Source organism: Zea mays, chromosome 7 (genome assembly GCF_902167145.1).
Source record: "Zea mays cultivar B73 chromosome 7, Zm-B73-REFERENCE-NAM-5.0, whole genome shotgun sequence".
Classification (NCBI taxonomy): Eukaryota; Viridiplantae; Streptophyta; class Magnoliopsida; order Poales; family Poaceae; genus Zea; species Zea mays.
In genome coordinates, this window is record NC_050102.1 from 2232037 (window position 1) to 2259961 (window position 27925).

Here is a 27925-nt window from a genome sequence, read left to right on the forward strand (position 1 = left end):
CGGTCGGCGACGTGGTCGCGCGGACCATGTCCGCGGTGGCGGGCAGGTACGACGCGCACGCGAGCGTGGACGGCCAGCTGGAGCGCCTCGCCACGCTGCTCGTCATGGTGCACAGCGCCGTGGACGAGGCCGAGCGCGTGCACGTCGCCAACTGGTGGCTCCGCCGCTGGCTGTGGAGGCTCCGCTACGCCGCGCTGGACGGCGACGAGGTGCTGCGGTCCATGAGGCAGCAGCGAGCGGCCGACGAGGCGGCGGAGGCGACCGCGACGACCCAGAGTGCGGGCGGCAGGCTCTGGAACGCCGCGACGCGCGTCGTCGTCCGGTCCGCGAAGAGCCTGCTCGTGTCGTCCAGGAGCGGAGGCGACGTGGATCGGTTGAGGCGCACCGTGGAGAGGTTGGAGCAGGCTTGCGCCAGGCTAGGCGACTTCCTCAAGCTGCTCGAGCTGGAGATCATGAGGTCGCAGGCGCCGCCGCCGGCGGCGGCGGCGGCGGCGGCTGCTGCTGCTCCAGAAACACGCGGCTGCAGCCACGACGGCGACACAGTGGAGGATTTCGTCTCCGACACCAGCAGCCAGCCGGACACAAGCCTCGACGACGGATCAGAATCCGAGCATGACGATGACCTGACCTACATTATTTCGCGCGAGCACATTTCGCAAGCGGACTACATTGGCTGCACGGCAGCGATCGGCCTGCAGATCGTGACGCGAAAGATCCAGCGAGCGGCGGGCAAGTTGAGGACGATGCCGCCAGCCCCCCCTGTGCCTGGCACCACTGACACTGACACCGGTGATTGCCCGGCACCAGAACCTGCAGACACGGCCTGGCTGCGCGGGATGGTGGCCGACATCCGCGAGGCCGTAAGACTCGGCGACAGGACGGAGGTCAACGCCGAGCGCAGGTGGCTGGCGGAGTGGCGCCGCGAGCTGCAAGCCGTGGCGGACAGAGCCGACCGCGTGCTGCTTGCGTCGCCGTCATCTCTGGCATCGCTGGGTGCTGGAGGAGACGATGAGGTGGCGAGGATGGTGCGGAGTTTGGAAACAGCGGCAGCACACCTGAGGGCCTACGTCACGCTGCTCAGGTTTGCTGTCGTGGTTGTTGAAAGTAGATAGGATTTTACTAGTTTCGTATAATAAAAAAACCGTAAGCATACGTCCGCAACCGCACCACAAACACTAAACATGGGTTGTCTCGAACGCTTCGCGGAAACTATTTTCAAGTAAAATGATTGGGTTATCAAAAGAATACTCTGATTGTTTTACTTGGAGTTTTACTGAGATGTCTAGCCTAAGTCGTGAGCTAGTTGAGCATCGGTTGCTTATTAAACCAGGTTTCAGACTATTCAAGCAAAAGCCAAGACCGTTTTATCCCGATTTGCATCCCAGGATCAAGGACGAAATTCATCGGCTGTTAGAAACTAAATTCATTAGACCATGCAGATATGTAGATTGGGTCTCTAATATTGTACCAGTGAAAAAAAAAGACTGCGATAAGCTCAGAGTCTGCATTTGATTTTCGTAATCTAAATAGGGCAACTCTTAAAGATGAATATCCTATGCCTGAAGCTAACATTTTGATTAATAATGCATCAAGAAACAGAGTCATTAGTATTCTTGATGGGAATGTCGGACATAATCAAATCCTTATGGCCGAAGAGGATGCTTCAAAAATGGCCTTTATATGTACAAGCTTTATTGGTTTATTAGAGTGGTTCGTTATGACATTTGGGTTAAAGAATACCGGTGTCACTTGTCAAAGGGCTATAAATTTGATCTTCCATGAGTTATTAGGAAACATTGTGAAAGTATAAATAGATGATATAGTAGTCAAATCGACCGAGTTTGAGTCTCATCTAGCCGATTTACGCAAAGCCTTTGATAAGATGCGTAGGTATGGACTAAAAATAAACCCGCGCAAATGCACCTTTGAAGTGTCGGCTGGGAAATTCTTAGGATTCATCATTCATGAGCACGTATAGAGGTTGATCCCCACCGAATAAAGGATATTCGGAGCATAGGAGCGCCCACTAGTAAGTTTGAGATGCAAAAGTTTCTCGGTAAATTAAACTATTTAAGGAGATTCATTCCAATCTTGTCGAGAATGATGATGCATTCACTCCCATTCTTCAATTTAAGGATAATTTCACTTGGGGGAAAAGCAGTAGCGTGCTTTTGATCTTATTAAGGAATACTTATCTTCAGTTCCAGTGATGAAAGCACCAAAGAGTGGCTACCCTTTTAGGTTATATATCACAGTTGAAGATAAAGTCATCAGAGTTGTTCTGACTCAGGAGAGCGAGAGAAAGGAGCACACCATAACTTATTTGAGTCAAAGATTGGTGGATGCTGAAACAAGGTACTCTTTTATTGAGAAATTATGTATATGCCTATTCTATACATGCACAAAACTTAGATATTACCTCCTGTCTAGCTCTTGCACCTTTCTATGTCAAACCGATGTAATTAAACATATGCTGCAAAACCTAATTATGAGTGGTAGGATTGGTAAATGAGCTTATGCACTTATAGAATATGACTTCGCCTACGAGTCTTTGATATCCACAAAGGCCAGGTCGTAGCTGATTTTATTGTATAACATCAAATCGATGATACTCCTGAGCTAGATATACCATATCTCATTATTACCCCTAGACTTCATTTTGATGGATCAATTCACAATGAAGGGTAAGGGATTGTCATCGTGCTTGTTTCACCAAGGAATGCCACTTTTGACTTATTTAGCCGATTAAAAACTCATTGCACTAACAATCAAACGATTAAAAACTCTTGTTTGGTTTGGAACTTTTGAATTAAACAGGAGCAACACATGTCAAAATATTTGGTGTTTCTCAGATGGTTGTGCAACAAATTTTAGAAGAGTATCACTACTTAGACGATATGTTAAATGACTGCCTTGAGAGATGTGGGACATAATGCGCTCTTTTGACAAATTTGATATTCGAAATATATCCAGAGCTGAGAATTCCGGAGCAAATAGCTTAGCGCAAGAAGCCACATGTTATCGGATAACACGAGGGAAATTTCATATTTCTGAAAATATGATAATCAGAGATGCGCTGACTTGCTAGTTCGTGGATTGTCCGGCTCCAAGTTGTGGACCGTCTATGATAGGTTCGGATCGTCTGGCCCTGAGCCACAAACTGACCGACGCTAGTAGAGACATAGCCCTAATCGATTTGGTTATGACACAACCAATACAGTTGATTGGAGGACGCCTTGAATTACATACCTATGTGATCCAAGCGTCAGGACAAATAGGGGTGTTCGGTGGACGTCCTTTAAGTATGTTCTTATCGATGATGAACTATATCGTCGAACTACTAGTGATATTTTGCTTAAGTGCTTCGGCCCTTATAATACTACATTAGCTATGGTCGAAGTAGATGAAGGCATTTGCGCTACACACCAATTCGTTCCTAAGATGAAGTGGCTTATCAGAAGATCTGGTTTCTATTGGCCTAACATGATAGGTGCCTCCAGATTGCCGATTCGTGCGAAGTTCATAGCTCAACATTTGTGAGAGCAATTCAGAAGGCGTAATAGGTTCAACGCGAGCAAGAATGGAAGAAACCAAAGGATTATAACATTCTTCATCAAGGCCAGTGAGGAGATAGGATACAAACTCTTCGTCATTGAGAGGTTGTCCAGCAGTGCTCATGTCATCTACATATCCTTTCATCTTGGTGTAGAATTTCGTCAGTGTGGCAGCGCCTTTCTTCGTGGTTGCCAACGCTATGCGCATGTTGACGGAGCGAGCACGTGTGCGGGACGCGTATGTCGTGGCCAGCATGCTCCAGACCTCGGCCGAAGATGAGAGCGTCGCGACGTTTGTAAGAACCTAGCGCGTCAACGAAGACATGAGGTACCCCAAAACAGCTTGGTCGCGTGCAATCCAACGAGCGTACTCGGGATTTGGTACGGTCGACGAGGTGTCGCCAGACTTGTTGGTGATGGTGGCCAGTGGTTCTGGGTCTGCACCGGTGAGGACGCCCTCCAGTTGCGCAGCTCGGATCGACGGCATGATTTTGGCACGCCACATCACATAGTTCGTACGAATAAGTTTTTCAGTGATGGGAATTGAGAAGGAGGGGATGGTGGTGGCTAATTCGTGTGCCATGTCTGAATGTGCTAGAGGTTTGGCTTTGGTACCATGAAAACCTCAATTAGGTGAAGCTATCTACCACTCTTGGTGGCTGTGGGTTATGTGTTTATATAGCGCCATTAGCTGGGCAAATAATAGGTACAAGAGATGAGGATTACATGGAGATAAGATCAGATCTATAGTTATTTAGGGCCCGTTTGGCAAAGCTCCAGCTCCTGCTTCTTTAGCTCCAGATCCTGATCCTTGTGAGGAGCTGATCCTCCTGATTCTCCTAGAGAATCAGAATCATTTTTAAAACCGTTTGGCAAGTAAACTGATTCTTGTCTGCTGAGAGTTGGTGGTCTGTGGTGATTGTCTATTTTACCCTTTGCAGTTCAACTTTGTTACAAACCAATAAGTAGGATGCATATACGGAAAAAAATTATGAAACAATAACATATAAAATATTCCCATCATAATAGTGCATAAAATGGTCTCAAATGTTTAATCCATAAATTGGCTCGTTATGTTTTTGTCCAATGGCAATTGCGGGTAATTTCGATCAAACTTTAAGGGGAGGTCCATATTTGGTTGGTTGAGGAGCTGTTTTAAGAGAGGGTGGAGCAGGTTTTTTTAGATCCCACCTTTCTTCACAAAAACGACTCCCGATCTTTCGGCTCCACACGAGAATCAGTTTCAAAAAATACCCGTTTGGCACGGCTCCTCCAGATCCTCGCTTAGAATCAGGAGCTGGAGCTGTGCCAAACGGGCCCTTAGTTGACAGAGTAATAGCATCCTGAACAATAGCGTAACAACCTGCTACAAATAGTGCAGTTACGACAGGATCAAATCCTCCTCCAATAACCGTCCCGTCCATTTGCTGATTTTATTGTTATTGTGGATGAAGTCCTTGATCGAACTCGGTATTGTAACTGGATATATATAACAGATTTAGCTTGATAAGTAGATGAATCCACGTGCGTTACGGATGCTGCCCTGCCTTTCATCCGATCTACCTCCTGAGTCCGTCTTGCTCTATCTATCTTCTTCAACTAGACTCGATCTCCCAAGTCCGCGTTGATCTCTGGATCTGGTGTATATATGACCAGGAAGGAACGAAGAATTACTCCATCGCTTACCTGCATACATACACGAATACCTACGAATAGATCGATGGCGGTCGACGATGCGCATGCGCCTGCTAAGAAGAGATGTCGACGAGCGACGGAAAGCATCTCCGGCATCTCGTCTTTGCCGGAGCACCTTCAACAAGAGATCTTCCTCCGCGTGGGCGATATCAAAGCCCTATTCATGTTCGCCGTGACAAGCCGCGGGTGGCTCCGTCGCTTCACCGATCCGACCTTCCTCCGCGAGCTATGTCCGAGACACGGCGGCAATAGCCGCCATGGCGCGCGCGTCCTGGGCGTCTGGCTACAGTGCGCCGTGTTCGATCCCTACGACAAGGTGATGGTACAGGCGCGGATGGCGCCGCAGCAGCAGCAGGGCGCGTCGTCCATGGCGGCGCCGACCTTCCTGCCGGCGCTGGGCTCGCCGCTCGGCGCCCGCCGTCTCGTCGACGGAGACGCCGCCTTCGACTACGCCGAGCTCCTAGCCGCGCGGCGCGGCATCGTGCTGGTGCGGCTCGCCCCCCGCACGCCTGCCGAGATGGACAGCCGCCCGTACCTGTTCGCCGTATGCAACCCCGTGACCGGCCACCGCCACGTCCTCCCGCCTCCGGAGTGGAGCCTCAGCGAAGTGAGAGGCTACGCCATCGTCACCGCGGCCGACAGTCCGCAGCTTCATCCGCCAGCGGCGGCGCACTTCACGTTCTCGCGGCTGCTCGTCATCGCCCACCATAGACAAGGTATCAGAGGCGACGCGTACCTGCACTCGTACTCCGCCGCCACGCGCAGCTGGAGCGCGCCCACCATGTGCCTGGACCGCGGCGACATGCGCGCGGTGACGGTGTGTGACTGGTCGGCCGTCGTCCACCGTGGCGCGGCGCATTGGCTGTGCGTCGACATCGAGCGCTACCACCTCGCAACCAGAACCAGAGGCAGAGGCAGAGGCGACGACGACCGCCACATGTACATGCTCAGCGTGGACGTGGCCACCGCACGCGCCTCCTTGACAAGGCTCCCCGTCCGTGTCGGCGGCAATCCACTCCTCTACGTCACCGGCGACGGCAATCTCGCGGTCGCCACCGTGTACATGTCGCACGTGACTGTTTGGACAGAGTCCCCTGCGTCTACGGCTCCGGCGTGGCTCCGCACTTCGTTTCTCATGCCAGCGGCGGCGCCGGCGGTACCTTACCCACCCCCGCAATTGCGGCACCAGGAGAATTGGCGCAACTTCAACCATGGATCGTTGATCGCGGTGTTCAGGGGCACCAAGATCTTCATCCTCGACATTGACACCAAAGCGATGGAGAAGGTCTCCGTCCTCGACTTCCACAGCAAGGCGATGATCTCCCTGGCTGCTGCTAACTGGCAGGCAACGTGGGTGCCCTATGAGATGGACGTGGTGGAGTTCTTCATGGTCCAGCTTGGTGGCATACGAGATCGACTGGGACCTACTATCTCAGAAATTCAATCTCCATAGATGCTACTGTTTCTTCCATACTATAAGTCGATAGATCAACAGGTATTTATTTTTTTACTCCTAATATTATATTATTACGTTTTTATGATGCAAGTTGGATACATTTCCCCTTTTTTTTAACTCCCCTAATATCATATTGTCTCTCTTAATGAACTATATTTTCGCACTCTTAAGGGGTGTTTGGTTTATAGGGACTAAACTTTAGTCCATCCACTTTATTCCATTTTAATTCATAAATTGTTAAATAGGGAAACTAAAATAGAGTTTTAGTTTCTATATTTAGTAATTTAGGGACTAAAATGGAATAAAATGGAGGGACTAAACATTAGTCCCTAGAAACCAAACACCCTCTTAATCTATTTTCGCACTATTTACACACGCACAAACTGATCCAGTCTCTTTCTTGTTCATGATTTTGCACTATTTTCGCACTCTTAATATATATTTGCACTATTTACGCATAAATACATTGTGGCGCCTTAGAGCATCTCCAAAAGGAACTCCTATAATTAGGGTCTCAAAAGCTAAATTCGACCTGATTCAAGTTAACTTGGATCAACATTTTTTTATCAACTCCAACAACAACTACTAAACTCACTCCTAAACCCACGTGATAGTTAACTCCGTGAGATTAGACACACATGAATAGGTCCCCTGGCTGGGGTGCTATATTTAGCAACTGTGACTTCGGGTGCTATATTCATTTGATAGAAATTTATAAAATAACAACTTTGTTGGAAGCTATTTTGAGATTTTAACTCTTATATTTGAATATAGGACCCGACTTAAGTCCTCTCTTGGAGATGCTCTTAGGTAGAAAACCAAACAGGCCCGACATATTAAAACTCTGGTTAGTATTTAAAGTCTAACTGCTCCACTAAGTTGAATTAGTGAATAGTGATCACGCATAGGCTAAGTTTAGATCCACTTTAAATGCTATGTTGTTTTCATCAATTGGTATCAACACATGATATATATAGCCGTGTCTAAGGACTTAACTCTCTGTGTATATTAAGCAGTAAAAATAGATTGTTATTTCAAAAGGCATGATACATACAGCCGCACCCTGCAACATTACCTGAGCACCGCTTCTTTCTAGTATGTAATAATTTGTCTGAAGAAGAGCACCTAAGGTGTCAGGCCAGCAACTCCTAAGATTAATGCTCAGGGTAAAACAAATTAATTCAATTCCATAATGATCATGTGAAGTGATCTGAACTCACAACATACTCAATTCCATAATGGCAAAGCATCACAAGCAGTTGATATGAATTATCAGAATGAGAAAACGCGACAGACAGAATACTTCACTCTTCTGGATGCTTTAAACTGGGACATAGTTTGGTATGCATTCACTTCATGAGCTGAAACTAAGACGGGCAGTTGATATGTACTGCTACGTTCCAGATTACAACAGTATTCCTATCTTTTGCTAACTATTTCAGTAGTACCGTGTCTGTAGCCTGTAGGCAAGGCCTCAAGCACAAGATCAACCCTAATGACCTGTCCCCCTATAAAGCTAATACTACTACCAACAAAACTTTCTATTGCCAAGAAAGCATCTGATCAGCACTATAGGTCTCTGTCAAGAAGTCGAGGCAGACCCCTCGCATGTGGTGGCCACCCGTAACACTGTAGAAATACATAGATTTCAAACCAAATATCAGCATGATGACAAATTAACCTCCCCTCATTGGCTCATAAGTACAGAAAAACACAGATTCAGCCTCTTGAGGTAAATCATCATCCACACTTACGCTGATAAGTGACACAACATGTCTAAGGAATGCAAAGGATTAACTGGGATATGGTAGGCTTCATCATACAGAGTAAACTGATACATATCTATCCAATTCCAATTCCAAAGAACAAGGAAATGACTTGTCGCAATTTTACATGTAATGTGGGAGAGTACAAATTCATAAAAATCATCGCTCATATACCATTTTCAAACCAAAATATTACCCAGACCGAATACTGATAGGATTGCACATGCTAGTAAATCCACTTCTCGTAGAAAAAGCAGCAGCATGGCATATACCTGGAGTGTAGAAGCTCGCGTAGGGTATGATGCCATAGAAGTCATTATCCATAACAAGAATGCTCTGCTCAGTCTTGAGATCATAAGTGTAGAGCCCATCTGTCGTCCTAAGGAAGATGACACCGGCAATGTCCGCAAAGGCAACCATACAAGTGGATACCGCGAGGGCAATAACTGGGAGTCGGTCGGTCAGGTCGATGGCCCTGCTTACGGCCCATCTCCCTTCGTCCACCATGGACCAGAGCGTGAGAGTCGAATGCAAGTTCAACTCTGCAAATCCCAGCCCACCGTCCTCCGTAGTCATCAAGCGCCAACCATCGAGCGTAAGCGTCTCTGGTACGGCGACCAGAGACAGCTTGCCCGTAGCCAGATCATACTTGACCATCCCGTGTTCCGGCCCGAGTACGAAGTAGATCGCGTTCCGCGCTAGAGCGCCGGACAGCTTGTCGTGGAAATGGCTGCCTGGAAGCCGGGCGGAGGTCACCTTGCCCCACGCGGCGGACTCAGATGAGTAGACGCGGGCGAACATCTCCTTGGCGTCCATGCCGACGAAGGCGACGAGGAAGTGGCCGGGGCGGCAGTCGAGGTGGTGGCCGTAGCAGGAGGAGCTGGCGCAGAGCACGGCGGCGTTCCAGCTGTTTAACTGCTGGTGGGGGGGGCCACGGGAAGAGCGGCAGGGACTGGTGGTCGTCGGTGACGGGGTCCCAGACCGCGAGCGCGTGGGAGGCGCCGCTACCGCCACCCATGATCCGGTTGAGAAGGACGCGGCCGTGGCGGGCGTCGTGCGCGCGGTACCCGTCGTGGCGGAGAGCGGGCGAGAAGGCGAGCGTGGGGACGAAGCGCGCGACCCCGTCGGTGGAAATTTTGTTGGCGACGAAGCCGAGCAGCGGAGGCAGGCCCCCGTGGCGCTCGCCGTACCGGCGGCGGAAGTCGCGGTGGGCGAGGAGGCGGGCCCAGTGCTTGCAAACGAGCGCGCCGCGGAGTAGGCGCGCGGGGTCGTCGGGTGGCACGCGGAGGAAAATCTGCTCGACAATGATGTCCTGTGGCAGCGTCATGGGGGAGCAGTTCCTCCAACTCGGCGTTTGCTTGCGAGGTAGCCAGGTAGGCACGTTGGGTCGGCGAGGTAGTGGGACCAAGTGAAAATGGGGAAGGTGGCCTCACGAGTCACGACGGCGTGAATAGGACAATTTTACAGGAGTAAGAGTCTGTTTGGTTCGTGGCTAACTGTGTCACACTTTGTCTAAAGTTAGTCGTTTAAATTGAAGAACTAACTTTAGACAGAAAAGTTAGACAAAATGTGGCAAGTTAGGCAGTGAACCAAATATGCCCTAAAATGCATCGAGTACCATGTTATTTGTATCATCGAATTCAAAAAAACAGTAAAACGTTAATCAGTGCATACTTAAAACGGGCTTCCCTTAAACCCGAATTTTATCTACTGTGTATATTAGAGTTATGTGCATCTCCTAAATTGGCATGTTGTGTCACTTGGCTCTCCAAACTTGGTATAGTGTATGTCACTTGAGTCCCCAAACTTTCACTACTGTGCTCTAACTCTAACATGGCGCACCATGTTGATATCCGTTTGAGCAAAACCGGATTTGGATGGTTTTGCATGGTTTAGTTAGAGATCTCATTTTACTGGTTTTTTAAGTTTGGTGACTCAATCGACACAACATGCCAAGTTGAATGACTCATATCGCATTTTACTCATTTTATAAGCTCTAGATTTAGTGTTGTTTGTTTCAACTTAGAGTTTGTTGGTTTTAATCTCAATCCATGTGGATTAAACGAGATTGAGTAGGTTTAAATCCTTAACACGTCAAAATTCTTCTTACTTTTTTTTCTAATCCCATTCAATCCATATAGGCCTTGTTATGTTATCACCATTGTGGATTGGACGAAATTGGAAGGAATTAAGAGAGATTTTGACCTGCTATGGATTCAAACTCATTCAATCTCATCCAATCCGCATGGATTGAGATTAAAACGAGCATGCCCTAAAATAGGAATAACCAAACAAGGCCTTATAGATTATATAATCTAGATTATATATGAGATATGGCATGTTTGAAAGCACCTAGTTTTTAACAAACTGGTTTTATTGAAACCGGGGGCTTCCAAACATGCCAGTTTATGGTTTAGTTTCTAGAAATTGGATTCATAGTCTCTAAGAAACCAAGAAAACGGGCCTTCCAAATATGCCAATTTATGCTCCAGTTTCTAGAAATTGGTTTCTCAGTTTCTAAGAAACCAAGAAACTGGTCTTCCGTAGCTAAAATATGTTATTTGTTCGATAAGTCCTAATTCACCCCCTGTTAGGCATCACATGTTTCCTTCAATTGGTATCAGAGCCTGGTTTGGCTCATTTGAAACGTTTTAGCTTCACTGCTAAAAGAGCCGACACTTTTTAGAGGAAGGGATGGATACCCATAGGTCACCACACTTCGACGGCACTAACTTCCCATATTATAGTGCTAGAATGGCTTGTTACCTAGAGGCCGTTGATCTAGGTATTTGGAGAGTCACTCGTGACGGGGTGAAACCTCCCAAGAATCCCGAGAAACCCACCACGAGTGAGGAAAAAGAAATTCATTTAAATGCTAGAGCCAAAAATTGCTTGTATGAATCTCTTAGCATGGATATTTTTAATCAAGTGTTTACATTGAAAATTGCTAATGAGATTTGACTAAAATTGCATGAGCTCCATGACGTCACATCCAATGTCCGTGAGCAAAAACATTGTCTAGTATTAAATGAGTATAATTCTTTTGCTATGAAAGATAATGAGCTTGTTAGAGATATGTATTCTCGTTTGAATCTAATCATCAATGAGCTCAATTCTATTGGCATAAATAAGCTAGGTGATGCGAACATTGTGAGAAAATTATCTCCCTGCTACCGCAACAAAAATATGAGAGCATCATCACTATTCTTCATAACATGGAGGACTTGAGTACAATGATCCTGACCATTGTGATTGGGAAAATCGCGACCTTTGAAATGTCACGAAAAATGTGTCGGGGAGAGGCGTGTGATGAAAGGAAGGGTAAAAGAAGGCTCTCACTCCAAGTTCCTTAAGCGAAGAAGAAGAAGAAGAAGAAAGTGATGATGATGAAGATAATCAACCATCAACATCATCCTTCGAGGACGAAGAAATAATTTGACGCGTCGGAAAGATAATGGGAATGATCCACAAGATTAATCTAATGGGTGTGCCCTTGCAGGTAGATGGTCTTTGAAAGGGAAATGTGCCCTTGGGCCATTTCTAGTATATTTTGGTGATTAAGTGTCCAACACATATTGAGTGAGTTATTACATGCCAAATAAAGAATGAAGTGCAAATCAACAAGAAGGTATGTTTCTAGACTTAGTATATTTGTTATTGTGTACTAATGAAGTTATCTAAGTGCTAGAAACAGGAAAAGAAAGGGTTGGAAAAGAGTGCCTGTGTGCAGCCAAGACTCAGCTCGGCTTGGCACACCGGACTGTCCGGTGCGCCAGGCCAACTCCGGCAAACTGGCCACTCTCGGGAAACTTCGGCGGCGTACGGATATAATTCACCGAACTATCCGGTGGTGCACCGGACTGTCCGGTGAGCCAATGGCCGTCTGCGCAACGGTTGGCCGCCAAATCCACGGGCGACGCGTGGCCCGCTCCAACGGTCGGCAGGGGGCACCGGACTGTCCGGTGTGCACCGGACAGTGTCCGGTGCGCCAACTGCCACAAATCTGCAACGGTCGGCTGTGCCTGATTAGGAAGGGAATCGCGCACCGGACATGAACAGTGGTTGTCCGGTGGCGCACCGGACTGTCCGATGCGCCACCCGACAGAAGGCAAGATTAGCCTTCCAAGAATGCCTCCAACGGCTCCTAGCTGCTTTGGGGCTATAAAAGGGACCCCTAGGCACATGGAGGAGTTACCCAAGCATACTTTGAGCATTCTAAGTCTTCCACACTCCGTCTCCGCACACTTGATCGACCTCGTTAGTGATTTGAGCTCCGTTCTTGTAGTGAACTCATTGTGCTTCATTTGAGCTCAAGTCTTGGCTTGTGTGTGTGCATATTGCTGTGGATTTGTGTGTGTTGCTTCCCACCCATACTCTTGTGCTTTCACTTTGATAATTGTTGTAAGGGCGAGTGACTCCAACTTGTGGAGATTCCTCGCAAACAGAAAAAGAGATAAGCAAAGAAGAACACCATGGTATTCAAGTTGATCATCGGATCACTTGAAAGGGGTTGAGTGCAACCCTCGTCCATTGGGATGCCACAACGTGGAGGTAGGCAAGTGTTATACTTGCCGAACCACGGGATAAACTCGCGTGTCTTTTGTGATTGTTTTTATGTGATACTTGTGTTCGCAAGAGCTCGCTACTTAGCCGTACTAACACTTAACAAAGTTTTGTGGCTATTTAGTGTTGATTTTTACAGGATCACCTATTCACCCCCCTCTAGGTGCTCTCAATTGGTATCAGAGCCGTTCTCTTCACGTAAGGGACTAATCGCCCGAAGAGATGGATCCTAAGGGAAAGGGAATGGTGGTCAACGATAAGGAGAAGGAGTCCATCTTCAACGAGCCAAGGGACGACAAGCCCACTGACTCTGGCTCGAGTCATAAGAAGAAGGATGGGAAGAAGAAGAGGCGCATCAAGAAGATCGTCTACTACGACAGCGACGAGTCTTCTTCTTCCCCAAGAGACGAAGACTATGACGAGAAAAAGAAATCGGTTAACTCAAATTTTTCATTTGATTATTCTCGTATTCCGTATAATTCCAATGCCCATTTGCTTTCTATTCCTCTTGGTAAACCTCCACACTTTGATGGAGAGGACTATGCTTTTTGGAGTCACAAAATGCGTAGTCATCTTTTCTCTCTCCATCCTAGTATTTGGGAGATAGTTGAGAATGGAATGCAATTTGATAGTACGGATAACCATGTATTCATTAACGAACAAATCCATAAGAATGCACAAGCTACCACTGTTTTATTAGCATCATTGTGCAGGGATGAATACAACAAGGTGAGCGGCTTGGACAACGCCAAGCAAATATGGGACACCCTCAAGATTTCACATGAGGGGAACGACAGCACCATGATCACCAAAATGGAGTTGGTGGAAGGCGAGCTAGGAAGGTTTGCCATGATCAGGGGAGAGGAGCCAACGCAAACGTACAACAGGCTCAAGACCCTGGTCAACAAGATCAGGAGCTATGGAAGCACGAGATGGACGGACCACGACATCGTCCGACTTATGCTCAGGTCTTTTACTATCATTGACCCTCATCTTGTGAACCTTATCCGTGAAAATCCTAGGTACACAAAGATGATGCCCGAGGAGATACTTGGAAAGTTTGTAAGCGGGCGTATGATGGTCAAGGAAGCTAGATATGTTGATGATGCATTGAACGACCCAATGCCCATCTATGAGCCCCAGCCCGTTGCATTCAAGGCAACAAGCAGCAGCAGGGAGGCGCTACCTAGCAAGGTGGCACAAGTTGAGGCTGCCGGGCTAAACGAAGACGAGATGGCTCTCATCATCAAGCGCTTCAAGACCGCGCTAAAAGGACGCAAGGAGGATCCCAACAAGAGCAAAGCAAAGGGAAAGCGCTCCTGTTTTAAGTGCGGTAAGACTGGTCATTTTATAGCAAATTATCCTGATAATGCTAATGACCCGGAACAAGAAAAGAGCGAGAAGAGGGAGAAGAAGAAGGCCTACAAGAAGGCGAAGGGCGAGGCGCACCTTGGCAAAGAATGGGATTCATATTGCTCTTCTTCCGACTCCGAGGACGAAGGACTTGCCGCCTCGGCCTTCAACAAGCCGTCTCTCTTCCCCAACGAGCACCATACTTGCCTCATGGCAAAGGAGAAAAAGGTAAGCGTTCGAGATACCCCTAAGTACACTACTTCAAGTGATGATGACTCTAGTGATGATGAAGTAGATTACTCAAGTCTATTCAAAGGTTTAGATAGAACTAAAATAGATAAAATCAATGAATTTATTTATGCGTTAAATGAAAAGAATATACTCTTAGAAAAGTAAGAGGATATTTTGTATGAAGAGCATAATAAGTTTGTTAGTGTACAAAAATCTCTTGCTTTAGATGTTAAAAGGAATGAGATGCTTTCTTCTGAATTATCTGTTTGTCATGAAACTGTGTCTAATTTAAAGAGCATTAATGATGATTTAAATGCTAAGTTAGAAGAAGCAAATAAGTCTAGTTCACATGTAGAGCATGTTGTCATTTGTAATAGGTGTAAGGATGTTGATGTTGATGCTTGTGTTGAACACCTTACTTCTATTACAAAATTAAATGGTGAAGTGGCAAGTCTTAATACCCAACTTAAGACTTGCAAAAGTGAATTTGATAAGTTAAAATTTGCTAGGGATGCCTACACCGTTGGTAGACATCCCTCAATTAAGGATGGGCTTGGCTTTCGAAAGGAAGCCAAGAACTTAACAAGACAAAGGGCTCCCATTCCCAACAAGGAGAAAGGGAAGGCCCCTATGGCTAGTAGTAATCAAAAGAATCATGCTTTCATGTATAATGATAGAAAATTTGCTAGAAATTCTAATCATAGGAGTTATAATGCTTTTGATTCTCATGCTATGATTGCTTCAAGTTATAACTTTAATGGTAGGCCTAGGAGAAATTTTGTGTCTCATGCTCCTAGGAAAGTGTGTAATAAACTTACCACTGTCTTTCATGCTTGCAACACTACGTTTGTTCTTTCATGTAAAAATGAAAAAGTGGTTGCTAGAAAGTTTGGGTCCAAATGCAAGGGAGACAAGACTTGCATTTGGGTCCCAAAAGTTATTGTAACTAACCTTGTAGGACCCAACAAGAGTTGGGTACCTAAAACCCAAGCCTAATTTGCCTTGCAGATCTATGCATCCGGGGGCTCAAGCTGGATTATCGACAACGGATGCACAAACCACATGACGGGGGAGAAGAAGATGTTCACCTCCTACGTCAAGAACAAAGATTCCCAAGATTCGATCATCTTTGGAGATGGGAACGAAGGCAAGGTTAAAGGACTAGGGAAGATAGCCATTTCATCCGAGCATTCCATATCTAATGTGTTTTTAGTAGAATCGCTCGGGTATAATTTATTATCTGTCAGTCAACTATGTAATATGGGATATAATTGTCTATTTACCAATGTAGATGTGTCTGTCTTTAGAAGGAGTGATGGTTCATTAGCTTTTAAGGGTGTACTAGACGACAAACTCTACTTAGTTGATTTTTCGAAAGAGGAGGCCGATCTAGATGCATGCTTAATTGCTAAGACTAGCATGGGCTGGCTGTGACATCGTCGTCTAGCACATGTTGGGATGAAGAACCTTCATGAACTTCTAAAGGGAGAACATGTGTTAGGTCTAACAAATGTGTTTTTCGAAAAAGATAGACCTTGTGCAGCTTGTCAAGCAGGTAAACAGGTGGGAAGCACTCATCACAGCAAGAATGTGATAACCACATCAAGACCTCTGGAGCTACTTCATATGGACCTCTTCGGACCCGTCGCCTACCTCAGCATAGGGGGGAAGTAAGTATGGTCTTGTTATTGTTGATGATTTTTCCCACTTCACTTGGGTATTCTTTTTGTAAGATAAATCAGAAACCCAAGGGACCCTAAAGCGCTTTCTAAGGAGAGCTCAAAATGAATTTGAGCTTAAGGTGAAAAAGATAAGAAGCGACAATGGGTCCGAGTTCAAGAACCTACAAGTGGAGGAGTACCTTGAGGAGGAAGGAATCAAGCACGAGTTCTCCGCTCCCTACACACCACAGCAAAACGGTGTGGTAGAAAGGAAGAATAGGACGCTTATAGACATAGCAAATACGATGCTTGGAGAATTCAAGACGCCCGAGTGGTTTTGGTCGGAAGCTGTGAACACAGCTTGCCACACCATAAACCGGGTCTACCTTCATCGCCTCCTCAAGAAGACCTCATATGAACTTCTAACCGGTAACAAACCCAATGTGTCATACTTTCGTGTATTTGGGAGTAAATGTTACATTCTAGTAAAGAAAGGTAGAAATTCCAAATTTGCTCCCAAAGTTGTAGAAGGGTTTTTGCTAGGTTATGACTCAAATACAAAGGCGTATAGAGTCTTCAACAAATCATCGGGTTTGGTTGAAGCCTCTAGCGACGTTGTATTTGATGAAACTAATAGCTCTCCAAGAGAGCAAGTTGATCTTGATGATGTAGATGAAGATGATGTTCCAACGGACGCAATTCGCACCATGGCGATTGGAGATGTGCAACCATAGGAACACCAAGTGCAAGATCAACTTCTTCCTCAACAATGGTGCACCCCCAACTCAAGATGATGAATAGGTTCCTCAAGAGGAGTCGTGTGATCAAGGGGGAGCATAAGAAGACCAAGTTGTGGAGGAAGAAGCACCACGGGCCCCTCCAACCCAAGTCCGAGCGACGATTCAAAGGAATCATCCCATCGACCAGATTTTGGGTGATATAAGCAAGGGAGTAACAACTCGCTAACGTCTAGCTAATTTTTGTGAGCATTACTCATTTGTCTCTTCTATTGAGCCTTTCAGGGTAGAAGAGGCCTTGTTAGATCCGGACTGGGTGTTTGCCATGCAGTAAGAGCTCAACAACTTCAAGCGAAATGAAGTTTGGACCCTGGTGCCATGTCCCAAGAAAAACGTTGTGGGAACCAAGTGGATGTTCCGCAACAAGCAAGACGAGCACGGGGTGGTGACACGAAACAAGGCTCGACTTGTGGCAAAAGGTTATGCCCAAGTCGCAGGTTTGGATTTTGAGGAGACTTTTGCTCCTGTGGCTTGGCTAGAGTCTATTCGTATTCTATTAGCCTATGCCGCTCACCAATCTTTCAGGTTGTTCCAAATGGATGTGAAGAGCGCTTTCCTCAACGGGCCAATCAAGGAGGAGGTGTACGTGGAGCAACCCCCTGGCTTTGAGGATGAACGGTACCCCGACCATGTGTGTAAGCTCTCTAAGACGCTCTATGGACTTAAGCAAGCCCCAAGAGCATGGTATGAATGCCTTAGAGATTTTCTAATTGCTAATGCTTTCAAGGTTGGGAAAGCTGATCCAACTCTTTTCACTAAGACTTGTGATGTTGACTTATTTGTGTGCCAAATTTATGTCGATGACATAATATTTGGTTCTACTAACCAAAAGTCTTGTGAGGAGTTTAGCAGGGTGATGACGCAGAAATTTGAGATGTCGATGATGGGTGAGTTGAACTACTTCCTTGGGTTCCAAGTGAAGCAACTCAAGGACGGCACCTTCATCTCCTAAACGAAGTACACACAAGACTTGCTCAAGCGGTTCGGGATGAAGGACGCCAAGCCCGCGAAGACACCAATGGGAACCGACGGACATGTCGACCTCAACAAAGGAGGTAAGTCTGTTGATCAAAAGGCATATCGGTCTATGATAGGGTCATTGTTTTATTTATGTGCTAGTAGACCGGATATTATGCTTAGTGTATGCATGTGTGCTAGATATCAATCCGACCCAAGGGAATGTCACCTTGTGGCCGTTAAGCGGATTCTTAGATATTTAGTTGCTACGCCTTGCTTCGGGATCTGGTATCCAAAGGGGTCTACCTTTGACTTGATTGGATATTCAGACTCTGATTATGCCGGGTGCAAGGTTGATAGGAAGAGTACATCAGGGACGTGCCAATTCCTAGGAAGGTCCCTGGTGTCTTGGAGCTCAAAGAAACAAACTTCCGTTGCTCTATCCACCGCTGAGGCCGAGTATGTTGCCGCAGGACAGTATTGCGCGCAACTACTTTGGATGAGTCAAACCCTCAGGGACTTTGGCTACAATCTGAGCAAAGTCCCACTCCTATGTGACAATGAGAGTGCAATCCGCATGGCGGATAATCCTGTTGAACACAGCCGCACTAAGCACATAGACATCCGACATCACTTCCTGAGAGACCACCAGCAAAAGGGGGATATCGAGGTGTACCATATTAACACCGAGAACCAGCTAGCCGATATCTTCACCAAGCCTTTAGATGAGAAAAGGTTTTGCAGGTTGCGTAGTGAGCTAAATGTCTTAGATTCGCGTAACTTGGATTGATCTATAGCATACATGTGTTTTATGCCTTTGATCATGTAATTTATGCATTTCAATCTATGTTTGTGGTGCTCAAGTTGTACACATGATCCCCGGACCTCAGAAGTCCATTTGCAAGTGATGCACTTATGTAGGGGGAGGCATGCTACAACTTGACCCTTTGAGACTAACCTTTGTGTTTGAGTTATTGTTTTAGTCTCAAAAGTGAATTGAAAGGGAAAGGTTAACTTGGACCATGCAAAGACTTCCACTGCACTCCAGTAATAACTCCAAGTTCATATCTATGCTCTTATTGCCTTTTTGCTCTTAATTGACAATTTTGGTGAGGCAATGGGGTTAAAGGGCCAAAAATGATCCCGTTTTGGTGCTTAATGCCAAAGGGGGAGAAATTAAGGCCAAAGCAAATGGATCAGCTACCACTTGAGAATTTTGAAAATAGTAGAGTTAGAGCTTTTGATTTGTCAAAATACTCTTATTGTCAAAATTTGGTCTCTTATGGGGAGAATATATGATTATGGGAAAAAGGGGGAGTTTTCGGCTCTTGATCAATTTTTCCATTGGAATGTCTCTCTTTGTGCCTAAACAAGTGTGTTTGACTTAGAGATAGGAAAATGAGTTTGATTTCAAAAACAAACCAAGTGGTGGCAAAGAATGATCCAAATATGCCAAATTTGAATCAAAAACAATTTTTGTTCTCAATTGCATTGATGTTGCACTTCTATTGGTTGCTTTTTGATGTGTTGGCATAAATCACCAAAAAGGGAGAGATTGAAAGGGAAATGTGCCCTTGGGCCATTTCTAGTTGAGAGCACCTAGAGGGGGGGTGAATAGGTGATTTTGTAAAAACTTAAAACTTATAGCCACAAAACTTGGTTAAGTGTTAGAGAGATAATACCAAGTGACTATAAAGCGAGCTCTTGCGAATCACAACAATCACACAAAAAGCAATCACAAGAGACACACGAGTTATCCCGTGGTTCCACAAGTACAACACTTGTCTACCTCCACGTTGTGGCGTCCCAATGAACGAGGGTTGCACTCAACCCCTTTCAAGTGATCCAATGATCAACTTGAATACCATGGTGTTTTTCTTTCTTTCACTATATCCCGTTTGCGAGGAATCTCCACAACTTGGAGCCTCTCGCCCTTACAATTTGATGATCACAAAGAAGCACGGATGTAAGGGAGGGAAAAGCAACACACACAAGACTCAAAGCAAGAGCACAAACACGCACACTAGTCACAACTTGAGCTATAAGTTCACACACGGAGTTCTCAACTCAAGATGAGCTCAAATTGCTATCACAACAAATCAAATGCGCTAGAATGAAGTATTGGTGCTTAGAGATGATCAAAGAATGCTTTGTGTGCTCCTCCATGCGCCTAGGGGTCCCTTTTATAGCCCCAAGGCAGCTAGGAGCCGTTGGAAGCAATCTGGGAAGGCAATTCTTGCCTTCTGTCGGGTGGCGCACCGGACAGTCCGGTGCACCACCGAACATCCACTGTTCACTGTCCGGTGCAGATTGCTTTCCTAAATTGGCGCAGCCGACCGTTGAAGATTTGGAGCCGTTGGCGCACTGGACACTGTCCGGTGCACACCGGACAGTCCGGTGCCCCATGCCGACCGTTGGCGCGCCCACGCGTCACGCGCGGATTGCGCGGCCGACCGTTGGCTCACTGGACAGTCCGGTGATTTTTAGCCGTACGCTGTTGACTGTTTCCCGAGAGCGGCAACTTCGCCGCAGACGACTCACCGGATAGTCCGGTGCACCACCGGACAGTCTGGTGATTTATAGTTGTACGCCGCCGTCGAGACCTGAGAGTAGGCTGTTCATTGGGACTGGTCCTGGCACACCGGACACTGTCCGGTGCACCACCAGACAGTCCGGTGCACCCAGATCGAGCAGCCTTTTGGCTGTACATAGCCAACTTTTCTCCAAAATGATTTCTCCTGTTTCTAGCACTTAGACATAATACATTAGTCTTCAAAACAATGTACTAAGTCTAGAAACATACCTTTAATCTTGATTTGCACTTCTTGAGTCTTTGGCACAAATATCACTCAAAGCATTTGTGTGGAGCACTTAATCACCAAAATCTTATAGAAATGGCCCAAGGGCACATTTCCCTTTCACTAGTATATTTTGGTGATTAAGTGTCCAACACATATTGAGTGAGTTATTACATGCCAAATAAAGAATGAAGTGCAAATCAACAAGAAGGTATGTTTCTAGACTTAGTACATTTGTTATTGTGTACTAATGAAGCTATCTAAGTGCTAGAAACAGGAAAAGAAAGGATTGAAAAAGAGTGCCTGTGTGCAGCCAAGACTCAGCTCGGCTTGGCACACCAGACTGTCCGGTGCACCAGGCCAGCTCCGGCGAACTGGCCACTCTCGGGAAAACTTCGGCGGCGTACGACTATAATTCACCGGACTCTCCGATGGTGCACCAGATTGTCCGGTGAGCCAACGGCCGTCTGTGCAACGGTCGGTCGCCAAATCCGTGGGCGACGCGTGGCCCGCTACAACGGTCGGCAGGGGGCACCAGACTGTCCGGACAGTGTCCGGTGTGCCAACTCCCACAAATCTGCAACGGTCGGCTGCGCCAAATTAGGAAGGGAATCGTGCACCGGACATGAACAGTGGCTGTCCGGTGGCGCACCGGACTGTCCGGTGCGCCACCCGACAGAAGGCAAGATTAGCCTTCCAAGAATGCCTCCAACGGCTCCGAGCTGCCTTGGGGCTATAAAAGGGACCCCTAGGCGCATGGAGGAGTTACCCAAGCATACTTTGAGCATTCTAAGTCTTTCACACTCCGTCTTCGCACACTTGATCGACCTCGTTAGTGATTTGAGCTCCGTTCTTGTAGTGAACTCGTTGTGCTTCATTTGAGCTCAAGTCTTGGCTTGTGTGTGTGCATATTGCTGCAGATTTGTGTGTGTTGCTTCCCACCCTTACTATTGTGCTTTCACTTTGATATTTGTTGTAAGGGCGAGTGACTCCAACTTGTGGAGATTCCTCGCAAACGGGAAAAGAGATAAGCAAAGAAGAACACCGTGGTATTCAAGTTGATCATCGGATCACTTGAAAGGGGTTAAGTGCAACCCTCGTCCATTGGGACGCCACAACGTGGAGGTAGGCAAGTGTTATACTTGCCGAACCACGGGATAAACTCACGTGTCTTTTGTGATTGTTTTTCTGTGATACTTGTGTTCGCAAGAGCTCGCTACTTAGCCATACTAACACTTAACAAAGTTTTGTGGCTATTTAGTGTTGATTTTTACAGGATCACCTATTCACCCCCCTCTAGGTGCTCTCAATCTTCTCTTTAACATTGACAGGAAAAAGCAAAGAAAGAGAGGATGCTTCGCATGTGAGGAGAAAGGCCACTTCAGAGACAGCTGTCCAACTATGGCCGATCCCAAAAAGGGGAGGAGCAAAGGCAAGGCACTAATAAGTGTCAAAACTTGAGATGATTCTTTAAGCGAAGATGAACCTCCAAGGACATACAACCATCGATCCTCATCACGATCATCATGTAAGTGCCTTTTGGCAAGAGGTAAAATGAGTATTCCATCCTCTAGTGATGATAGCAGTAGTGATGACAAAGGTGAGAGAAAGCCCTCCGTAGATGAGCTTGCGGAAGCCGTTAAAGTTTTCTAGGAGGGAACGTCAGGAGATGGAGGCGAGGATGATGGCGGAGTGGGAGGCCCGCCTGGTAGATCAACAGAGGATGGCAGAGATGTTTCAGTACATGCAGAGCCTTGGCGCCGCATAGGGTTTCGCTCCACCATCCCCATTGTTCCCTATAGTTGACCTTGCTCTGTTCCATATTCCTGTGAGTATCAAAATTCTAGTTAGATGTTGGTAATGCATCTGGTGTAACACATGCAATCTCTTCTCTGTGCAGGAACAATCTGGGGCGGCACCCAACAACCCTCATGGGTTGTCCAGCCCATCGCCGCACTAGTCTAGCCGCCCACCTCGATGAGATATTATCTTTCTTAGTGTTGTTCATACTTTATGAGATAACTCGGTCTGAACTTGTTAGATGTTGGTAATGCTTTGTGAGATACTTGAGACTTATGTTCTTGAGTGTTGGATACTTATGTTTGTGTCCGAACATGTTGGTAATGCTGTGAGAACTTGTTTGATTTATGGTGTTTGTGAGATATGTGATGTATCTGTGATGATTATGTGATATCTGTGATGTATATGTGATATCTTTTGTTTGTTTGTATGAAATAGCAAAAACAAATTAAAAAGGTGTATACTGGTCACTTTGCCGAGTGTAACATTCGGCAAATAGGTGCTTTGCCAAGTGTCAGGGCCATAGCACTCGGTAGAGAAGGAACACCTGGGCACCGGTAAAGCTTCTTTACCGAGTGCCAGGCCACAGCACTCGGCAAAGAAGCAAGCTTTGCCGAGTGCCTCCTAGAGCACTCGACAAAGAAACTGACAAAGGGCCCCGCTAGTGGACCCTTTGCCGAGTGCAGGCTAGTGGACACTCGGCAAAGAGGTAATCTTTTTGCCGAGTGTATTAGGTGACACTCGGCAAAGGCGCCGTCTCCATTACCCGGCGCTGTGACGACGGATTTTCTTTACCAAGTACCGAGTGACACTCGGCAAAGTCTTTGCCGAGTGTCCAATAAAAAGTACTCGGCAAAGAAGTCGTTGCCGATATACTGTTCGCCGAGCTCTCTAAGTTTTTGCCGAGTGTTTATCGGGCTTTGCCGAGTGCTTCAGGCACTCGGCAAAGCGCCCGATTCCGGTAGTGAACTGGTAGCTCCACACATAATCTATATTCTATAGTAGTGGCCAAATAGGTAGCCAGTGGCATAACCACTAATGTTGTTAACATCAATTTCAAATCAATAGTTCTGAAACACGAATTGCAAATCCTTAGTTTTGAAACAAGAATTTAATAAACGCACGCGCGCGCACACACACAAAAGTCACACAAGCTGGCCAAGAAGGCGATTATTGATAACAATAATACATATACTTAACGATTTCCTCTTGATCTTCAGACATACCAGTAGCCTTATCCCTGTGCTGTGTTGAGGAGTCCCTGTGCTTCCTTCACAAGAGAAGCGAGAGACCTCGCAGGCTTGGTCACCTCATGCTCATTCCCAGCAAAGAGCATGCAGTCATCAATCTCCGACATGGTTTCCAACGCCTCGGTCAGTGAACTCATGAAATCGAGTCCATTGAAATGCGCGATGCAGCCGGGCTCGACTTGAACCATGGCTACGACCAGCTGGCAGACAAGCTTCACTATCCTCAGACACTCAGCCGTGCTTTGCTCGTTTACTTTTACTATTTCCTTGAGCTTCTTTGCCAGTGCTGCATCTCCAGGGGTGGCATAAGCAAAACCTTCTTCACTGACCATGTTTTCGTTGCATATCGCCACGGCGAGGGATAGCATGGCTGCCATAGATTTCCTTTCTTCAGATTGCTTTTCATTTTCATCCATAGGAGGTTGTGCACTACTGCTGCCAGTGCCAGTGTCTGCATCTTCTTGGGGCAGGTTTACTACGACAATCTCTAACGTTGTTCGCATTTTACTAGATAGTATTTTATGGAGAACCTGCAAGAAACATAATGCTCAACAGCTCAAGTGACACCTCGGAAACTGCAAACTAGATAGATGGGCAAAAAGGTTGCGATTTACCTTGTTCAACAAGCTGGTAGCCTCTTGCTTGGAAAGTATACCTCTTGCAGCGTGAACAGGAAGCAGTCTGGCCAGCGCTTCACCTGCGTTTCCCCTCAGTCTGGTTGCAGCTGTCTCTGTGCCTGCTTGTTCATGTTCTATTTCTACCTGAGATGTAGCATTATTGTTGGTCCATTGCTCTGTAACATTGCTGCTGGCCTCTTCCTCGAGGAAGATACGTAGTAGCAGGGCCTTGAGAAGCTTGTGAAAATCCACTTCTTCCAAGGAGCCATCCAGTGCCAATTCTGTTAGGATCTCCAGTGCTTGTCCATGCAGTTTCTGGGCACCTCCGCTGTCGCCCTCCAAGATACCCAGCAGGTTGCTGACGGCCTGCGTGTTAGTCGCCAGCTTCTGGCGCAGCCTTGCCGTGTCGTCCCCAGGGCTGGTAAGTACCCTGCTCAGCACTGTGAGTGACCTGCTTAGCATCTCAACCGTCGTTGTGTTGTCGGCGCTGAGCCTGGTGAGCAAGTCGCCATGGTCTGCGCTGCTGCTCGTCAGCGGAGACGTGATCTTAGAGAGCAGCCCTTGGTCCTTGCTTATCTCTGTACAGTTTCTTTGGTCTTGTGTGAGCCTCTCGAGGATCAGGAGGCCCTGAGAAACCAGCTCTTTGGCTCCTCTAGATTTGTAGGGGCTACGGTTCTTGGGTTTAGAATATTTCCTCAGCTCCTGCTGTAGTAGATCAGCCTTGGCGATGCCAGGATTAGTGATGGGATTGAAAAGAACCCATTTCATCCATTTGGTCAGAGTTGTTATCTTCTTGGCAGTTAAGCAAACGGACGGACATGCGACTCTGGGATTTCCCGACGGACGGGAATGCGACTCTGGGTCTGGGACACAGCTGCTAGTGTCTTTCAAGTAGGGAACAGATACACTGCAGTATACCCGGGAAGCTTGTTAGGTGGAGGTGACTGGCAAGGTGTGCAATAATGGCTGCGGCGCGCTCCCTGTTCTCCATGTCACCAGCCGGCGCCTCTCCGACGAGGCAACGGCCGATAATCATGTCCATCAGATTCAGAATAGAGAGCCTGGAAGACAGCAGCTTCTTCCTTACAGATTTATCCTTGCCAGAGATCAGCTTGTCCAGCATCCTTGCTCCCCATCCATGATCATAGTCCCCACCAGCAGCAGATGCAGACTGGAGCAACTGAACGCCGTAGGTGATGAAGTTCCAATTGCCGGGCAGCTCCCCGTCCTTGCTAAACTTCCTTCTTGTCTCCAAACGGTACATATTAACTAGCGTTGAACTCCATTCTTCACCTCCACACTGTTCGCTCGTCACAGCCGCGACTTCCCAGACTGCCCAGTCTAACGACACACGAAGTCTAACCCAGTAGATGACGAATAGGCTATGCAACAGAGCTAGAGCGTAGAACATGTCCAGTGCGGCATTCAGTTTTCTTCTGTTGGCAACGTCTCCACCGGCGTCGCCATAATCTCGTTGTACAAGACGCAGCAATGACACCAACAGGCTCAGAAACGGCGCCAAACCGAGGGCCAGTACCACAAGGCACAACATGACAATAAACTTGGTTACGAACGCCAAAACCAGTATGGTTAGTTCCTTCCAGGCCGATATCTTCTGGGCCCATTTCTGACGGCAGATAAATCTTGCGATTTTGTTCTCTTCCCCATAAATCCCCCTCATCAACTCCTTGTCAAAAGTGTCCACCAAACTGTGGAATAATGCGCAATTTAAGGCTGACTACCATAAAAAGCGTAAATGTTGATTCACTCTCAACTAAAAACCCCGTCCAAGCGGCAACCATAAATTAAGAGATTTGATTAGGAAAGTTGATTACCAGATTTAATTAGGTGAGTTGATTCGAGAATTTGATTTTTTATGTCAGCCATGGACATCATAAACTAAGGATTTTCTTCTTACTATGCATGCGGAAAATATGGTATGTGATATATTGGTGGACGTACTCTAAGTTCGAACATAAAAACCTTCAGTTTTGATCATAAAGAGTGACAGTGGCAGGCGTAAAAAATCTCAAACGTTGTTAAAATGGTCAGCCCGTGCGTCAGATGGTGGGGTCAGCACGTCATCGCCTCAATTCGCGTATTTGCTTCTCCCGTTCGCGCACATCTCATCTGTCGTTGTCGTGTGGGACCGAGGAGTCAACATGCCCTCGTCGTGGCCTCCAAAGTCGGCACCGTAAGGCCCCGTTTGTTTCCTTTCATTTCGAGGAATTGGAATCTTACTAATGGAATAGGCTAATTTTTTAGAATATGACATTCCACCACTTTCCAAAGTTATCATATAAGCCTATCACAAATTCATGCGGTGAGAGATGGAAATTGATTCTATAGATTTACATGCTAATTTTCCGATGTACAACTTATAGCACACTCTTCTACCTGCACCTCTATAACATAAATATACTATATAACCAACTCTCTCATGTGATTTAGGATAATATACAAATATATTATATATATAAATATATAAACTTAATTAGTTTTGTCTAAATTATAATTATTAAAATGGAATTCAATTCCAACGAAACAAACGGGCCCTAACAGAAATTCCAGGAATCCCAGGGTTTGTTATGATCCTCAACAACCCTGAGCCAACCTCCACTACGACTATAAGACAGACTCGCGGGGACCTTCCTCCTCGCATCGCATCCCATCCTCGCTGCTCACAAAATCGACGTTGTAAAGAGCTCGATCGGCGTGTAAGAAGAAAGAGCCGACGCGGCGGTTTCGGGTGTACACCGGCGTCAAGCTCATGGAGACCAGCCTCTGAGGTTCATCAGGCCACCAGGGAGTGCTTGAGGTTGTGCCATACTGTAACGCCCTGAATTTGGGGTATAAAATTTCTTCCTAAATATCTACTAAATTCAGATGTTACCTTTTGTCTCTCTCCGGTCTCTCTCTCTTTATTTTTAAGTAGAATCAAGTTAATTAGGAGAGGGGTTAATTATTTATTTTGTCAAAGTAATGTAAGTCATGGATTGTTGCATCATGCTGAGCCTAAAATATTCTTTAAATTGATGCACATGTTTGATTTGGTTTGAATTTGAATTGAAACCCCTAAAAAATAAAATAGAAAAGGTAGAAATTCTCTGTAAATAGAAAAACTCATTTCGACCCAAAACAGCCCAGCCGGACCAGCCGCCGCGGGCTCGCCCGCGCCCGCGCGCCAGCCCTCCTGACAGGCGGACCCGCCTGTCAACGCCCTCTCGCGTGCTCTCTCTCTCTCTCTCTCTCTCTCTCTCTCCCTCCCTCCTGCTGCCCGATGGGGCCGGCCTGTCGGCGCCGATCCCCTCGCGCACGTGCCCGTTCTCTCTCGCCGTGGACCCCTTCTGCCAACGCTGACCGCCTGTTCGCGAGTTCTCTCTCGCTGGCCCGCGGACCCCACCCGTCAGCCCCCTCCGCTTCCCTA

The 27925-nt window shown here is 46.7% G+C and overlaps 3 protein-coding genes, 1 non-coding gene and 1 pseudogene across 6 annotated transcripts in view; 2 read left to right on the forward strand and 3 right to left on the reverse strand.

Moving 5' to 3' along the window:
- Positions 1 to 513: 513 nt before the first annotated feature.
- On the forward strand, positions 514 to 1212 carry LOC103631889 (uncharacterized). The gene has a single exon (XM_008653726.4). It carries the CDS (start codon positions 744 to 746, stop codon positions 1110 to 1112), a length of 369 nt encoding a protein of 122 aa, XP_008651948.1. The 5' UTR covers positions 514 to 743; the 3' UTR covers positions 1113 to 1212.
- Positions 1213 to 3518: 2306 nt separating this feature from the next.
- LOC111589835 (small nucleolar RNA Z247) lies at positions 3519 to 3660 on the reverse strand. The gene has a single exon (XR_004851670.1). It is a non-coding gene; the product is annotated as a small nucleolar RNA Z247 (small nucleolar RNA).
- Positions 3661 to 5170: 1510 nt separating this feature from the next.
- Positions 5171 to 6737, forward strand: LOC103633643 (uncharacterized). The gene has a single exon (XM_008655362.3). The coding sequence runs from the start codon at positions 5203 to 5205 to the stop codon at positions 6700 to 6702; it is 1500 nt and encodes a 499-aa protein (XP_008653584.2). The 5' UTR covers positions 5171 to 5202; the 3' UTR covers positions 6703 to 6737.
- Positions 6738 to 8041: 1304 nt separating this feature from the next.
- Positions 8042 to 9894, reverse strand: LOC100284290 (LOC100216784-like pseudogene; annotated as a pseudogene). Its single transcript, NR_159729.1, has 2 exons — positions 8744 to 9894; positions 8042 to 8334 (listed from the first exon to the last, which is right to left on the reverse strand). The product of NR_159729.1 is annotated as a protein-like pseudogene (transcript).
- A 13754-nt stretch (positions 9895 to 23648) lies between these two features.
- Positions 23649 to 27925, reverse strand: part of LOC103631890 (uncharacterized) — a 32301-nt gene continuing 28024 nt past the window's right edge. The window contains exons 2-3 of one of the 2 annotated variants that reach the window (XM_008653727.3): positions 24496 to 26207; positions 23649 to 24411 (exon numbers count right to left, since the gene is read on the reverse strand). In XM_008653727.3, coding sequence (XP_008651949.1) covers positions 23866 to 24411; positions 24496 to 25266 — 1317 coding nt within the window. In that variant the 5' untranslated portion in view covers positions 25267 to 26207 and the 3' untranslated portion in view covers positions 23649 to 23865. Of the gene's footprint in view, positions 24412 to 24495; positions 26766 to 27925 lie in introns of those variants that run through there. The other variant, XM_020541415.2, reaches the window with a different exon arrangement.

What these genes read in the sequence shown, in the direction of transcription:
- LOC103631889 (XM_008653726.4), top strand. Translation starts at nt 744, where the DNA reads ATGCCGCCAGCCCCCCCTGTGCCTGGCACCACTGACACTGACACCGGT.
- LOC103633643 (XM_008655362.3), top strand. Translation starts at nt 5,203, where the DNA reads ATGACCAGGAAGGAACGAAGAATTACTCCATCGCTTACCTGCATACAT.